The sequence below is a fragment of the Chenopodium album genome, chromosome 22, assembly GCF_948465745.1.
Source record: "Chenopodium album chromosome 22, dcCheAlbu1.1, whole genome shotgun sequence".
Taxonomy (NCBI): domain Eukaryota; kingdom Viridiplantae; phylum Streptophyta; class Magnoliopsida; order Caryophyllales; family Amaranthaceae; genus Chenopodium; species Chenopodium album.
Genome location: NC_137855.1, coordinates 30043287 through 30058502, shown reverse-complemented (window position 1 = coordinate 30058502; position 15216 = coordinate 30043287). Strand labels below are relative to the sequence as shown.

Genomic DNA, 15216 nt, shown 5'->3' with positions numbered 1-15216 from the left:
CAATCAATTCATTCATTCCTTTTTTTTTTTTTTTTTTTTTTTTTTTTTTTTTTTTTTTTTTTTTGCCCCTTTTTTTGACATGGATATAGTTTGTCAACAAGGGAAAAAAACAATTATAAAAAAAATAATAAATAAAAAAAATAAGAATAAAAATAAATAAAAAATACTCGGTGCTTGGTTTGTTAAAGGTAGGGAGTATTATTCCCTAGGAATACTTCAATAAAATTAGCTTTTTAGCAAATGGTAATGACTAATTTGGTTGTATGATGAAATTTACATTTTTTTAAGGAAGCTTCATTTACCAAGGTGACTTAGTAAGTAAAATCCTTCAATTTATCGCATTTTATTGAGCTTTTTAGGAAGTTTCAATTTATGAAATGGCCAATGAAACAAAAAGGCACATGAATCCACTTTCTAGAAAATCAACCTCACATACATTTATGTGTCAACCAAACAATCACCAAGAAAAATGAATAAATTTAAATGTAGACGACCTTATCAATTACAAATCTGTAAGAGTACAAAGTTATGCTTTTCTGATATCAGCACGAAAAGACGAAAGTATATACATAAATTCAAGGGGGATAGATAATGCAGGAAGAAGTCAGCCATGGCTCACCATGTCCGGCAATAAAAGATCATCTTTTTTATCATTGACATACCCAAATTCGCCTTATTTGCTTATAGCAACTCTCTGTTCAGCAGCAGAGCTAGTGCTTGGTCTATCATCATGGACTACACTGAAACTGCACTCAGCATCGTCGTCAGAATCACTCTCACTGCTATCCCATACCTCGCATCCAAAGTTTGGATCACTGTAAACTCTGAGCCTGATGTTATTATATCCTGCAGCTCTAGCAATCGCCCTTGCAGCTGCTTTCAAGCAGTCTTCTTTCGCTCTTCTACCATCTATCATCCGATTGCTACATACACTTGCGACACATGACATAACTACTACTAACATAGCTGATCCGCAACATATTATGTTGGGAAGACAATTCATCATTTATCCCCCCTTTCCCAAAGAAGGACAACCTATATATATTGACATGATTTTCTTGACTCCTTAATTTGGAAAAGTTCTGTACTCCGTACATTATGGAATAATACGTGCAAAACTTTGTATACTACAGTTGGAAGAACAAGTAAAAGAACCAGTAAACGTTTTATAGCATAAATCTAAATTTTGCTACTAAAATGTTGTATTTCAGAAACGGAACTTTTTATTGACAGAATCATAGAAATATAGTAGAGATTTTGAGAGTCACATGAAATTTAGATAAAATTAAACTGAGTATTTGTTATTATAATGACTAGAGTGAATGGCATACTAAGTATATTTGTTGGATCATTCTTGATCCCAATTGTGTTGCTTTCTTGAATTCACATTATACGTATATATAATGATTGAAATACAGAATAGTAAAAGCAAATTATGCATTTGCCTTAATAAATGAAAGTTGGGGGCATGATGTGCTTTTTAAAAAGAATAATACAACAACAGAATCTTAGTCCCAAAATGATTTGGAGTCGGTTTTTTTTTTTTTAAAAAAAAAGAAAGAAATACAGCACCTCCAACCATGACTCTAACCATGCCTGTTTACACTGGCAATATCTTTACTGGTATTACCATTGTCAACCCAGTCTTTTGGTATTCTTAACCTGCTAAACATGACTCGCATGGTGTAGCACTACACAGTGTACTGGTATAACTATTTTGGGGGCTTCAACTCTTGCTTTGTTTCCACTCCTTAATAATTTGTGGTAGGGGAAGGCTGTGATAGTTCATCTTTTTTATTTCTGGTGGCAACTGGTAAGACTAGCAGATAAAATTCTTAAAACTACTATCAAAAGAGGGCACACGTATAGCATTACAGCAAATACAAATGCTAAACTGCAACAAATCAATTAAGGGAGGCTGCGATGGCAGCTCATCTACGTAGATAATACAGCTTGAAAAGACCACCATATATACAATTAAGTATGACAATAGAAATCAGAATTCGGTAAAAGCTCTCAATAGCAAAGAGTGATACAATTGATATGTGAATTAGTTATTAAGAGCTTTTACTGACAAAGAAGCACCTAATTTTGAGGTTCAGTAGTTATACAAGAGAAAACTTAGTATAAAAACAAAAAAAGCCACAACGAGGTCTGTTAAGATTACCAAGAATTGCATTGTGTTTATTATATTTCAATATCAGTACAAACATGAAAAGTGCTGGCACTGATTCAGGTATTTAAATAAGATGAATATGTATGTTTGTATGAGGTTACCCAGAATTAGTTCTTGGTAGAGATTGATCTTGTTTCTCCGTGTAAAGATTAATGATTTACAAAGCTTATGATCCCACAAGCTCATGATCCAACAAGCCCTTTAAAACGAGCATATGCGACAATAACCACAAAGAGTACAGCGCTAAAAAGACCAGAAAGGATAATTACCTGCAAATGCAAAGACCTTTAAGTACAATTGAATGTGGCAACATTTACTAGCTGAACTTATAAGCTAAACTGTTATGTGTACCCATTTAAAGATGTAATCGTGATTATCCATCCAAGAATAAGGTATATTCATGCCAAAAATCGCAGCCACCAAAGAGTAGATTGATAGGCAAACCGTTCCTGAACTCAGAAAGAGCTCCAGCTGCATGATAAGTATTCACAAAAAAACAAATCACATGTATCAAAATTATAGACAACCTAGGACATCTCAAACCATTAAATGACATAATTATTGAAAAATGTTTAGAAGATTATAAAAATTTTGTAAGAAATCCTTGAATTGCATGTGAAACCCGCATTCAGGATTCCCAATCTAGTTCCCAGTAATTCCAGCTGACAGGCAAATTAAGTTGAGAATACTAGCACAGTTTTTCCTTGCTCTAACTTGAGTTCCCGATTGACAAAATATTATTTGGAAGTAGAAACGGTGTCACACTGAATGCTCCTAAAGTCCTGAGCCAGAGTCGCTAACAAGGAATTGACACAAAATTCCAATACCATACAAGTTTGACACTTTTAGCCTAAAGTATAAGCACTTTTATATAAACAAACACCCCCCCCCGGATATAAACCCAAGATTTTCAGACTTTGAGCTAAGTCTGGATTATGGAACTTTTCCATCATTTTGCTTAAAACTTGACAAGGTTGCCTCCGCATAAAATCTTCTCTTCTCTTAAAGAGTAATTGCCTTTAATTTTGAACAATTAGATCAAAAGTAACAAGCAAAAGGAGAGAAGATTGGATCTGTTTTCTTTTTGATGAACCCATTAATTGTTGACTCTTGTTTCTTGGAGGGTTGAGTTGGTGTAAGCAGAAGTAAGAGAGATGTATTTAAAGAGGTGGATAAATTATTGGAAAGTGGTGAAAAGGTGTAAAAAATCTGGGACATGGAGGTAAGAATCATAAGATAGTCAAATGTGTTTGTGAAATACTTCATATTAAATATAGTGGGTACACCAAATAAAAACATATCAAAATGGAAGGTGGGTACATCATAAAAGCAGAGAGAATAGTGAAATTCCCTTGTGACCTTGTGTCTCTACCAACTTCATGACCTATGTCACATATATTACTCTTGTATCTCTTGCACCAATATTTACATCAACCAGACGGCCACATGTAGATGACCAAAGCACAGCAAGCCATTCCTTTTGCTAGCAATATTAAACTAAGCACAATCTGTTAACAAAACTCAAAATATAAGCAAAAATGGTTTTTGGCATCATTTACTCAAAGACATATGGATCAACAATGTTTTTTGGCATCATTCACTCAAAGACATATGGATCAACATTGGAGAGTTTTTATACGCCCCAACACACTCATAAAACTTTTAACCAAAGCTTTTGACTAAATGGATTTAAGTTTGGTAGCCTTTATTCATTTCGGTTGCTCATTTACCATGTACTCTTAAAACTATAGCATCTAGCAAAATCTTGAAAGAGAATCCTTTATAGGAGAAGGGAAAAATAATATAAAAATTAAATAAAAAAAAACCTCATCAAAGAAAGAGGAGAATTTATGGCATCAAGTGGTTAGGGTCAAATACAGGTAAAGGTTCACTCTGATACATATTGTATGAAATTAGCAGATTAGTGAGGTAAGCCAATACAAGCAAGATCCTAAGAAACAAGGAAATAACGATCAATTAATTTAGTAAAACAAATGGGGATTCAATTCTAATAAAGTTTTATATACGAGCATAATTGTATATATTCGAGCATCAGAAGAGGGGGAGAGAGGGGAGAGTCCACACCTGAATCAGCTGATTTCGATGATTGTCAAGCTGCATAGAAGATCAAGTTTCAGTAACAACAAAAGAGGCATTCATGTTTCAATATACCAATGTCTAGATTGAAGCGGTTCTAAAAGATTAACTCACCTGAATGTTAATGTAATCCTCAGTGTCATCAATGTATTCACGAAGCTGCAAGTTCCAATTCAAAATCATCAATTTATGGTTTTAAAAAAATAAACTTATTATGTGCAGAATGCAATTTACACAAGCACCATGACCCTGAACCAGCCCATTCCACTCCTTTACACAATGACAACTAATCAACAAGGGTATGCAACAGGCAACCAGCTCAAGGAACACAATACAGAATTTTTTTCTCTGGCCAAAAAACTATTTAAGTTATATTAAGCCAATTGGAAGATGAAACGCTGAGCCCTTTCTCACAAGGTTCATGTAATAAGTTAACAGAAAAATGCTAGTGGCAAGACATACATATTAAAATCGCATACAGTGCATAAAAACTTTTCTTGCACTGTAGACAACAGGAACCAAAATGAAAATATGATAAAGATTATCAGCAAAGTATGGTAGAAACTTGGAGAGTTGACATAATTAGCACTTAAGATCTTCCATTTCAGTTGGACCAAGCGGCCTTTGACAGAAACAATGAATCCCCTTGCAAAATTAGTTTTTAGGACTCACATTTTTAAGCACTTTCTATCGTATCTCTATAAAGATTAGGAAATTTGCTGACCCTCACTGACCACCAACCACATTCGTTGAAAATAAAATTAGTATAAAAGAAATAATTTCAAAGTGAAAAGCATTAGTAGGCATGTAGCAACATATTTATTGTGGTAAATATGATTGTCTTAGAGTATTTTAGCAAGCTTCATGACCTATTCTACATGAATTGATACAATAACTTTTAACTTCTTGTTTTACAAGTATTAAGGTTATGGACAAATAAACTAGCATGAAAACTTGAGCCAATTGATTTACATCTCAAGATGACTTACATGAAAAGGTTACTGAGGAAATTCTTTTTTTTTCCCCCTTCCATATCCCAAATTTCAGTCTACAACCTCATAACCTACTTTTTTGAATAGCTATAGTAAGTTTTAACGTTTTGTTTTACAAGCCTTTAGGTTAAGGATATATGAACTAAAAAGAGAAATTGAGTCAATTGATATACAGCTTGAGATGATGCCTTATCCTCCCATTTCCTCTCTTTCAGCTATATCCCTTGGGTTTCTTGACTAATTATTTTTTTTACTCATAAAAAATCTTACTCTCTTCCACAATCTCCATTATTTTGAACCAATCATCACCACAGCTGCTCAACATGTTAAAGTGGACAACAAATTTTTTAAAAAAAAATTAAAATAAATGAATATATACAAAATACAATTACGTGGGCTAGGTCAGATATATTCCTGTCTCAACAATATGCAGGTACACCACATTTCAGATAAACATGTGTTCACATAGATGCAAGCAGACTAACTACAGGATTGCATATTAAGATCAATAGTTCTTCACAATACATACCGTTGTTAATTTATTTAATGTCCCATCAATTTGCATGAAGTAAGCCTGTAATTCACATCCAGAAAAAATGAAGATTACAGTTAATTATTCACACTAACCAATGGCTCGAACATTATCTTGCAGTTTGTGCAAGAAATTGCAGGCTCAAACAAGTTTTTAAAAGAGAAGATAATATAAAGTAAGGACACAACATTAGAAAGTAAGTCATCTCTTCCAAAAAAAATAAATGAATGAATGAATAAATAAAACCTCATAAAGATCGTTATAATAACCTCTAGCAACATCTCGAGTTCCTCAACATCATTCTCATCACCACGACCTGTGACCATACTTGCTCTGCTTGCTCTCGATAACTTAGAGATAACAGTAGGGGAACTGGGAAACCAGTTGGCTCCTGATCCACTAACAGGTGAAGCAGGAACAGCCAACTTTCTGGACAGGTAAAGGTCAGCCATATCACCATCATCATCCAAAAGTTGTTCAAGCTCATCTCTCACCTACAAAAATCAAATGACTTGAACTTGCAACAATAAGAAGACATACAGACTATTTATTAAGTTATTCTAGGTAAAGAAATAACAAAAATTCTAGTTCTTAAGCTTGAATGATGGAAAAAATAATTTTAAAAGAAAGTCCCACCATCTTTTCTTGTCACACGGATAACCATTAGTCAACAAATAGAAGTGGAGGTTGATGCTTTCATTGTCAGATGTGCCTTCCACCACCTCTTCTCAGAAAGATGAAAGGAACTACAAGGTGAGGTGTTCGTATGTTTAGGCATGGAGATTAATGATATTTTCATACCAAAAATTCTTAGCTAGACATTTCACCTTCACCCATATGCCCAAATTGGATATGGTTTCTACACAAAAGAAACGGCTTTGGCCATATGCCACGAGTGTGGAGTGTCTTGTAGACATCCAAATAATATGGTTCTACGAACTCAATGCCCATGAATGGGGATATTTGGTGGGGGTGCCACTATAGGAGTTAAAGAAGCTCCACCATCTCCTTTCCTTCTCTTTGATTTACTCCTCCCAAAAATTTTAAAGACCCAGTTTGGTGTCAATGGTGATGAGATGATATAAAATTTTAAATAAATGAGAAGGAGGGGCAAAGGATTAGTAATAGAGGCTCATAGAGCCCACATCACATGAGTTAATAGTTATGTGGGGGTAGACTTCCCCTTTAAAATGATTGGACAATTATTTGGAGACTGCCAGAATAGAAAACATGACAAACATCTGTAGGAGGGTGCATTATATAAGCACAAAAAGTAATTATACCATGGTACATACCCAGCCAAAATGCTAGTATGATGAGAATATCTAACTTGACATTGTTACATACAAATTTAAAATTAGGGCAAACTTGGATAATAGTAAGGAAATGGAGATACATAAAACGGAAAGGCTAGATTGGCAAATCGTTATTGTAAAACACAACTCAAAACTCCGTCATCAATTAAAAATAAATGGAAACCTTATAGCACAAATAGCCTTATGTTTCAAGTAAATCAGTTTGATACAGCAAAAAACAAGAAATTATATCTAAGAGTAAAACCTTTCAACCCCACCCTTAAAGGGGGTCTTTAAAAGTTCAAAAGATGTAGGGAATTAGCTGATTAAACAGTTGGATTAACAAAAGATGAGAAAGTACCTTTTGAACACGAGCAGTCAATCTTGTCATTGCACTTTTCAATTTCCTTACCCTGTCCAAGTTCCGGCTGCTTATCTGCAGATAAGCACAAGTTATACAGAACTCAGACTATTTCAGGTGATTTAGACTTATGAGAGGGTTGTGAATTTTGCTTATATTATATTTTTAGGGCATGCTTCAATTGAGTGAGATTTATTACTAGGGTAAAAAAAAGTCAAACTAAGCAAAATGAAAGTGAATATAGGGAAGGAGGAGATAGTGATGGTGTGATTGTCAGGAAAATTATATAGTGATGGTGTGGTATGAGATGAAGAAAGAGGAACTAAAACCCTCATTTTGGGGGTAACAGTTACACTAGGAGGAGGGTGGATAACTATTACCCTCATTCTAAGGATAATAATTCCTCCATTTCTTTCTTTTCCTCATGGCACAACTATCTTATTTTATTTGTAAACACCTTGTTTCCTGCAACACCACCACTAATTACTTATGTTTTTCAAGTTTGACTTTTATTACCCCTTTAATATACTACCCCCAATCCAAGCATGCCCTTAGTAGTATTAGGAACAAGGAAAACGATGTAACTTTGACAACGGTATTGCCAAGTAGAAGGGAAATAGAGAGAAATTATCATACACATGTGACCTATGATAAAATGGAGCAACATATAATGCAAACTTTAGGACATTAAAGGAGACATTTTGCGTGAAGAAGTCACAATTTTAAAAGATATGTGACTTTTTGAAATTGGTAGTTCCTAATTTAAAGCTAAGATTTTAATGTTAACACACAAAAAAAAATGTAACCATCGAATTAATAGGACCAAGCCACATGTTATTAATTAAGAAAGTTCTACAACAAAATCAGGATACTTCATAGAACATAAGGCTACAATTTATACTTGACATATTAGACATCTATGAAGCCAAAACTAGAGAGAAATAGTGATTATTTTCCAACCAACATGCCCAACATGGATTATGGAAAGCAATATTATTTTTTATAAAAAGGACATTAATGTGAATGCAAAGGGTATGAGCTTTGATGTTGACAAAAGGCAAGCTTGGTGACAAGACTCACAAGGATAGAAAGTCAACTTGAAGGAGCCGAAGCTAAACCCTAGGTTCTACCGTTCTACCTAGGTGGGAATGTGCTCCTTTTTATTTTTAAAGATAGATTTACTCCTATTCTATCTTTACTAGCTTTGTAGTTTTAGCCCCCAAGGTTTTGGAATCCACTTGGATTCATTATACTTGGACTAGCTTAAATTATTTACATGTTTTTAGCCTTAGTTTCCTTTATTTAGAGTTTGATGTAATTTAGTAGAGTTTAAATTTCCTAAAACATGCAAAATTGTGTGCTAGTTGTTACTTGCTAAGGATTCATGTGCTTGAGAATCAAGGTTTCCTAATGGTGGTTTCATAGCTATTGAGTTAGGGACTTGTTCTAACCAACTTAGGAAAGCTAAACCTAGTAGATGTAGGTTTATTTCAAGCCTATAAATAACGCATAATGATGTACAACAATAACTTCAGATTGATAAAACTTGTTTTGCTTAAGATTTGTGCTTTGCTCTTGTGTGCTCTTGATAATCAATTCAGGTGAGTTAGGGTTATCAAATCACTTAGCTCCAAGAGGTGGTCTAAGTAATTTGAGTAGTCAAGGCAATCGTCCAAGCGGTGGCGTATTTAGGGTGGGTTCAGTGGGTTCATTGAACCCACTGATTTTTTTGGAATTTTTTTTTTTCTTTTTAATTTTTTTTATTATAAAAACCAAAAACAAAGGATATATACCATTAAACTGCATATTTAAAAGAGGAGAAGTTGCATGGCTTGGTGGTATTTTGGGTGGCTTATTTGTGTGCCTTAAGCCCCTAGGTCAGGGGTTCGAATCCTGCATTCAATAAATTTTTAAGCCTTTTTATTTTATTTCATTTTTTTTTCTCCAAGTGTAAAATCACCAATATTGCAATTATTAAAAAAATATCAGAGGGCCTATATCTTACAAAGTATTTTTTTTTTTAATGATTCCGAACCCACTCTTCTGGCTTCCTAGATATGCCACTGCGTCCAAGAGGTGGTGGAGTGGCGAGTGCACTTGTCATATCCAATTCACTTACTATAACTCTTCAAGAAAGTACTCAATATCGGATCTTTATTTCAAGATTGTGGCATTTCTAAAATCTTGACTCAGGGGGTTAGGATCCACATTAGACATCCAAATATCTCACAAGCATTATACCTAACAGAGTATGCCTAATACCCAATCTACCAAAGTTACAGTTTTCAAAGGACATGGGAGCCTAAACATTTGTCAAAAAGCCCATTAGGGTGGCACACTAACCTTAGACGTCAGCTCATCCAATGCTGGATAAGCAGCAGTTTCCAGATCAGTAGTACGTGCAGCAAGAAAGCTACATATTGAGTCCAAGGCCACCTCAAGTGCACGGAATTCAAAGGGAGATTCTACAAATTTGATGGAGATAATCAGCTAAAGGAGAGTTCAGATATAAAAATTGAAGAATGAAATAGGGAATATATAGAGGCTAAAAATACATTTTAAAAAAAAAAGAAAAATAAAATGAAAATAATATCTATTGGTTTAATATCACAACTTCAACATTTTGTGACTAAGGCTATGTTGTTATAGTTGTTGTTGTTGGTTTAATATCACAACTTTGCAAGGCCAAAACCCACAATTCCCTCCTTCGCGGATGAAATTCAAGGATGAAAATACCCTTGAGATTTTGAGAGTGAATGTAATTTACCATCTTCTTCAGTAGCTTCAACATCATGTCCTCCTGATTCCTTCCCATCTCCATGAACTTTCTGTGCAGCATTTCCTGGGGATAAGCGCCTCTGAAGTTCTTGAACAACAGGGATTACATTTTCATCCGAAGGGTCTCGAAGCAATACCTTCAAGTATAAAAACAAAGTAACAAACCCCATCCTCTGGAGCTTGAGGTCTCACTCTTTCACAAAGACTAGATTTTAAGCTAAAACATTAAGAAAATGAGAAATAATTTGAGGCACCAATGTACACAAAATTATATATGAGCATTTATAGGACTATAGTACTGTTTGCTATTCGTCTATATAAACTTGAAACTAGCAATTTTACTAGTTTAAAATTATTTCAATTACAGTGTCAAAACACCCCATACAGAATACATATCTAATGTGGCTTTAACAGGCAAATTAGAATAAATGAGAAACACCAAAAGTAACCTAATTAGAGTCCAAGCCAATACAACAGTAAGGATCCCAAGCCCATAATTGTAATAAAACTTGACAAACAAGCTAAGCACACAAGCGAAAATAAAATAAGCCAATACATTAATTAGAGTCCAAACCTGATATCTTCTTGATGAAACTACATCAGAGAAGCCATATACTACATGTAATTGATCATTATAAGAGCACAATGCAATAAAATTGTGCATTTGTTAAACCTCAGATTTTGACTTGGCTCCCAATTACAGTTCCATAAATAAACACACCCAACTAACTAATACATATTACAAAATGTAAAGCAGTTAACTGGACAACATTAGAAAAGATAAGAGCCAAATCCCAAATAAAATTAAAAGAGATGTTAAATATTGTCGGTACCTCATCAGCAGTTATTATTGCCTTGATATGCTGAGCAGCCAAAACACCAAACCAAATATACCAATCAGAAAAAGACACACAGAGACAAAGAGAAAAAGCTGAAAAGAAAAATTGAATTAATTTGTCGAGATTTGAAGTAAGAAAATAACCTCCAAGTTCAAAACAATAGCTTTCTCTCGACCTAAAATAGTAGAAGGATAAGAGAGAAGAGGATCCAATATACGAAGATCACGAGCATGAATTTGAACACGGTGCATAATAGCATACTTGTCAAGATCAAGAACGGTAGCCTGACCAGGAGAATCAAGCAAAATCCAACTGCATGATCCAGCAGGTTTCTTCTTTAGAACCACACTTAAACCCATCTGAGGATCCACAGGAGCTACATATCCCTCTCTCCCCATCACTGTTTTTACACTTATTTCATTCCTGCAAATATAATCACCACAAAAAGTACTCTTTTCTTTAGACACGTCCAGAAATTTTGAAATGCAGTACTAAAATAAAAAATTGCTCCTAAGGAAAGATGATAGTGCTTAAATAATTAAATATAAATCAAAACTATTCTTCACATGTTTTTGTTCAAACTGCTTCATGATATTGTCATCATTAATCTAAAGAAACTCTCTACATGTAAGTGACCAAAATATTATTTTGAAAGTGATCAACTAAACTATCAGTGACAAATTTAAGGCAACCAATCAATTTTTAAACCTAATTCAGTCATTTAATTACACATAAATGCACTTGTATACTTAACTCAGTTAGAACTAAAATTAAAAATAGAAACTACTTGTATTGTTTATTGCTCTCTAATTTACAAGATGATTTATAAGATCTTAATTACTAGATTGCGAAAAGTATTGAAGTAATAGGTGAGGTGTGATGTTGCTCAATCTAGCTTTATTCCTGGAAGGCAAATATCTTGCTTGCCTCTGACTAAACCACACATCCCCTATAAGCATGATTAAGGTAGACATGATGAGAAAGCCTATGATTCAATTGAGTAACGCTTTCTAAAGTCTGTTTTGTATGAATTGGGTTTCCCGTTTCCTTAAGGAGTTAAGGGATATCCTACAAAACTTGAAAAGGTGATCCTATATTCCTATGTCTTTGTTGTTCTTTGCTTTGGGTATAAACTTCGTGCAAAGATGTTTGGTTAATACAGTGAGAACCCAGATACCAATTTTCATCTTAGTTGTAAGAAACTGAAAGCTAAACATTTGACACTTTCGGATCATCCTATTTTAATCAAAAATAAAATATATGTCATTAACACTCCTAATAGTGCTCAAAAGGACAATGTGTCCTCAGAAAGAGAATTTAAAAAAAAAAAAAATAAATAGAATAACATGTAAGCCCAATTCCTTTGTATGCACCATATTAAAACAATTTGGGAAAGCCTTAATTGCAATAATGGGAATGAATTTTAAGTGTAACTTACTATGGCAAACAACCTATAATATCTATGGGAACACAACCTCATCCCACAAGCATGTGTTCTCTTCATGCTTTTCCATTAACTCTTGATAGGTGGTATTAGGTAGGAATGAAAATTATAAATAAAAAAAATAAATAAAAAATAATAAATAAAAAAAGACAATTAGAGGGTTATGTTGGGAGATTATGGGTTTGAACCTGGATTTTATTTCCAAAATTACATATAAATTCATTCCCATTACCATTCTTTATAAAAGTTACCAAACAGAGCAAAAGGTATAATTTCCATGTATTTACAACCAAAACCAAAACAAGCCAACGTCACGAAAAGAAATTTGAAAAATCATAGGTAGGTGCTCAACTACAAAAGCAAATTCTACAACACCTCACAGAAATTGACAAAGGTCTTACAAATAGTGGAACATTTGGTTTAATTCAAAGCAAAGCGAAGAACCATCCAGTGCAGATGTTTTTAGTGAGACACATAGAATGTATAACCATTTCATTTCCTAGGCTTCACTTTATTTAAGTATTTATCTTCAGTTTATAAACCTACTATAGGCTCTTCTTGTGGTCTGATTCAAAAAATCCTTCTAAAAACAGCCATGATGCAATCCTTCAATGAGCATAAAGCAGCAGTTCTAAGTTGTAGGTGGCTAGTGACTAGCTAGTATGTTTGATAGAAATAACTCTCCAACTGGAAAGCTTTATGTTACTGCATACGTGTTTCTCTAAGACTACGTAAGTATGCGATTTGAACACAAAGATATACTTGCTTGTCCAGTGCCTGTTTGTTAGAGGATATGCGGTATCTTGTTTAATGTTGCCTATATTATCCGTGTCTTTCTATGACTATGTACACAAATTGAACAAAAAGGAAAACTAGTCTTTTATGCAATACTTGCTTGTCTAGTCCCTGTTAGGGCCTGTTCACAATTACTGAACTCAACTGAATTGATTGGAGCTGAACTGAGGTGAAATGAATATCTTATGTGAGAGGGAAATTAAGAGTTGAATTGAACTGATTGGAGCTGAACTGAATTGAACTAAACTAATTGGAGCTGAGCTGAAGTGAAATTAAGTAAATATGAACGGCCCTTAGTCTAATGGCTTTTTTTTTTCTTAGCACGAGTCATCCTTGCGCAGGGGCCATGCTAATCTTCTCTGTATCGTTCCAATTTTATCAAATGTCTCCAAAAAGACCTAGTCTAGTGCCTGTTTGTTAAAGGATATCCGGTATCTTGATTATCGCTGCCCGTATAAGCTGTGAGTGCAAAGCAAAATACAAGTAACGCTGATGAAAGCGGCTGCTACGAACTTATTACAAATGTAACCACCTATTTTGTTCTGGTGTTCTAAATTAATGCTTTTTTTTTTCTTATTCGAGCAAAAGTACTGATCATTTTCCAATAAATAATAAAATTCAAATCACCAACAAATAAAATCAGAAACAATTTGACAATCCTAAAATTCCAAATCCGCAAATTATAAACACTCAAATTAAACTCACAACAATATACATTGCAAAATAACATTCATAAACCATCAAAAAAAAAAAAAAAAAAGCAATCATAAAACCAAAATAGAATTAGATTCTGACTTTCTCAGTACCTCGAATAATATGAAGAGTTGAAGACTAATTACGGAGAAGAACAAGTGGTGAAGGTGACCGGCGATTCAGGTAGTCGGTAAAAAGAGGAGAGAGAAAATATGGGAATATAACTGCGTGCGTGAGTAAGAACTAAGAAGAGAGTGAAGAGGGGCGAAGGAGGCTACATGCTGTCGAATTTTGCAGGAAAAGAGCAGACCTTTGCTCATGGAATCAACTTCCAAATTCGTATTATTATTCGTCTTGTTTTTTATTTTCAAATTTTTGGCGTTTTACTTGACGTCTCTTCTAGGCAGCTTTGTACTTGTTTTGAGTGTTTGACATAAATCTTGTCAATTTCTTGACTCTTGTAGGTATACTTCACAAAACTGATTTATAATTTGACAATTCAATCCGAATTCTTGTTTAATCTGTGCCCGAAACATGAATGTAAGCCGGAAGTAATGAAATGATCTAATCTGACTTGAAATAGAGTTGACCTGCTTTTGACCGGATACCAAAGTGATCAACTCAATTTTACCTAATTAGAAAGTTAAATGACACCCTAGGTGACTTGACCCAAATTTTTAACCCTCTCCAGTCCTCGATCTAACTTGTGTTCTCTAGAATTGTTGACCTTAACAGACCCAATATTCGAATTGACCCAAACCAATATATCCCAATCAAAAAAAATCCAAACTAAAGTATCCAAAATAATAGCTCAGTTTTACTAGAATAAATTGAGCCGAATAGACCTATATTGAACACAACCTAAATTGATCCATTTAATTTTTTTTTTTTATATTATGTAAGTTATAATTTTAGTATTATTTTTCTTGAGAGCCGCTCAAAAATTTTAAAAAAAAATGGAGTACCCCATAGTCCATAGTTCAGTTGGAATGACCAGATTGTAATGAAGTGCAAACTTTGTCTTTAGTGGAGCCTTGTCTTCCATTATTTTCTTCATTTGATTTAGTCCCAAATTTATCTTTGAAGCATTGAAGTGTGGATCTAAGAGCACTGGATGTCTCTTTAGCCAGTCAACCAGATGAGCCATGTGATTCCAGAAACTGTCTCAAATGCATGGTGCACTTGTTATAATGAATGAATCAATCCATAGCCAA

At 34.0% G+C, this 15216-nt stretch overlaps 1 protein-coding gene and 1 non-coding gene across 3 annotated transcripts; both read right to left on the bottom strand.

Moving 5' to 3' along the window:
* Positions 1–2073: 2073 nt before the first annotated feature.
* LOC145603511 (magnesium transporter MRS2-I-like) lies at positions 2074–14394 on the bottom strand. Of its 2 annotated transcripts, XM_081659427.1 has the most exons (12): positions 14116–14392; positions 11214–11493; positions 11065–11094; positions 10221–10368; positions 9797–9918; positions 7454–7528; positions 6067–6291; positions 5795–5839; positions 4388–4432; positions 4262–4291; positions 2528–2647; positions 2074–2445 (listed from the first exon to the last, which is right to left on the bottom strand). In XM_081659427.1, exons 2-12 carry the CDS (start codon positions 11466–11468, stop codon positions 2359–2361), a joined length of 1182 nt encoding a protein of 393 aa, XP_081515553.1. In that variant the 5' UTR covers positions 11469–11493; positions 14116–14392; the 3' UTR covers positions 2074–2358. The 2 variants fall into 2 exon arrangements, with proteins under 2 accessions (XP_081515553.1, XP_081515554.1); XM_081659428.1 differs by lacking the exons at positions 2074–2445; positions 2528–2647 and adding an exon at positions 3154–3684 and having other exon boundaries at positions 14116–14394.
* Positions 13605–13707, bottom strand: LOC145606409 (U6 spliceosomal RNA). The gene has a single exon (XR_014105290.1). It is a non-coding gene; the product is annotated as a U6 spliceosomal RNA (small nuclear RNA).
* Positions 14395–15216: the final 822 nt, after the last annotated feature.

What these genes read in the sequence shown, in the direction of transcription:
- LOC145603511 (XM_081659427.1), bottom strand. Translation starts at nt 11,468, where the DNA reads ATGGGGAGAGAGGGATATGTAGCTCCTGTGGATCCTCAGATGGGTTTA. An exon ending in CAATAATAACTGCTGATGAG is followed by an intron (nt 10,369 to 11,064) that starts GTACCGACAATA and finishes TTATACTTGAAG; the next exon opens with GTATTGCTTCGAGACCCTTC. An exon ending in TGACTGCTCGTGTTCAAAAG is followed by an intron (nt 6,292 to 7,453) that starts GTACTTTCTCAT and finishes TGATTTTTGTAG; the next exon opens with GTGAGAGATGAGCTTGAACA.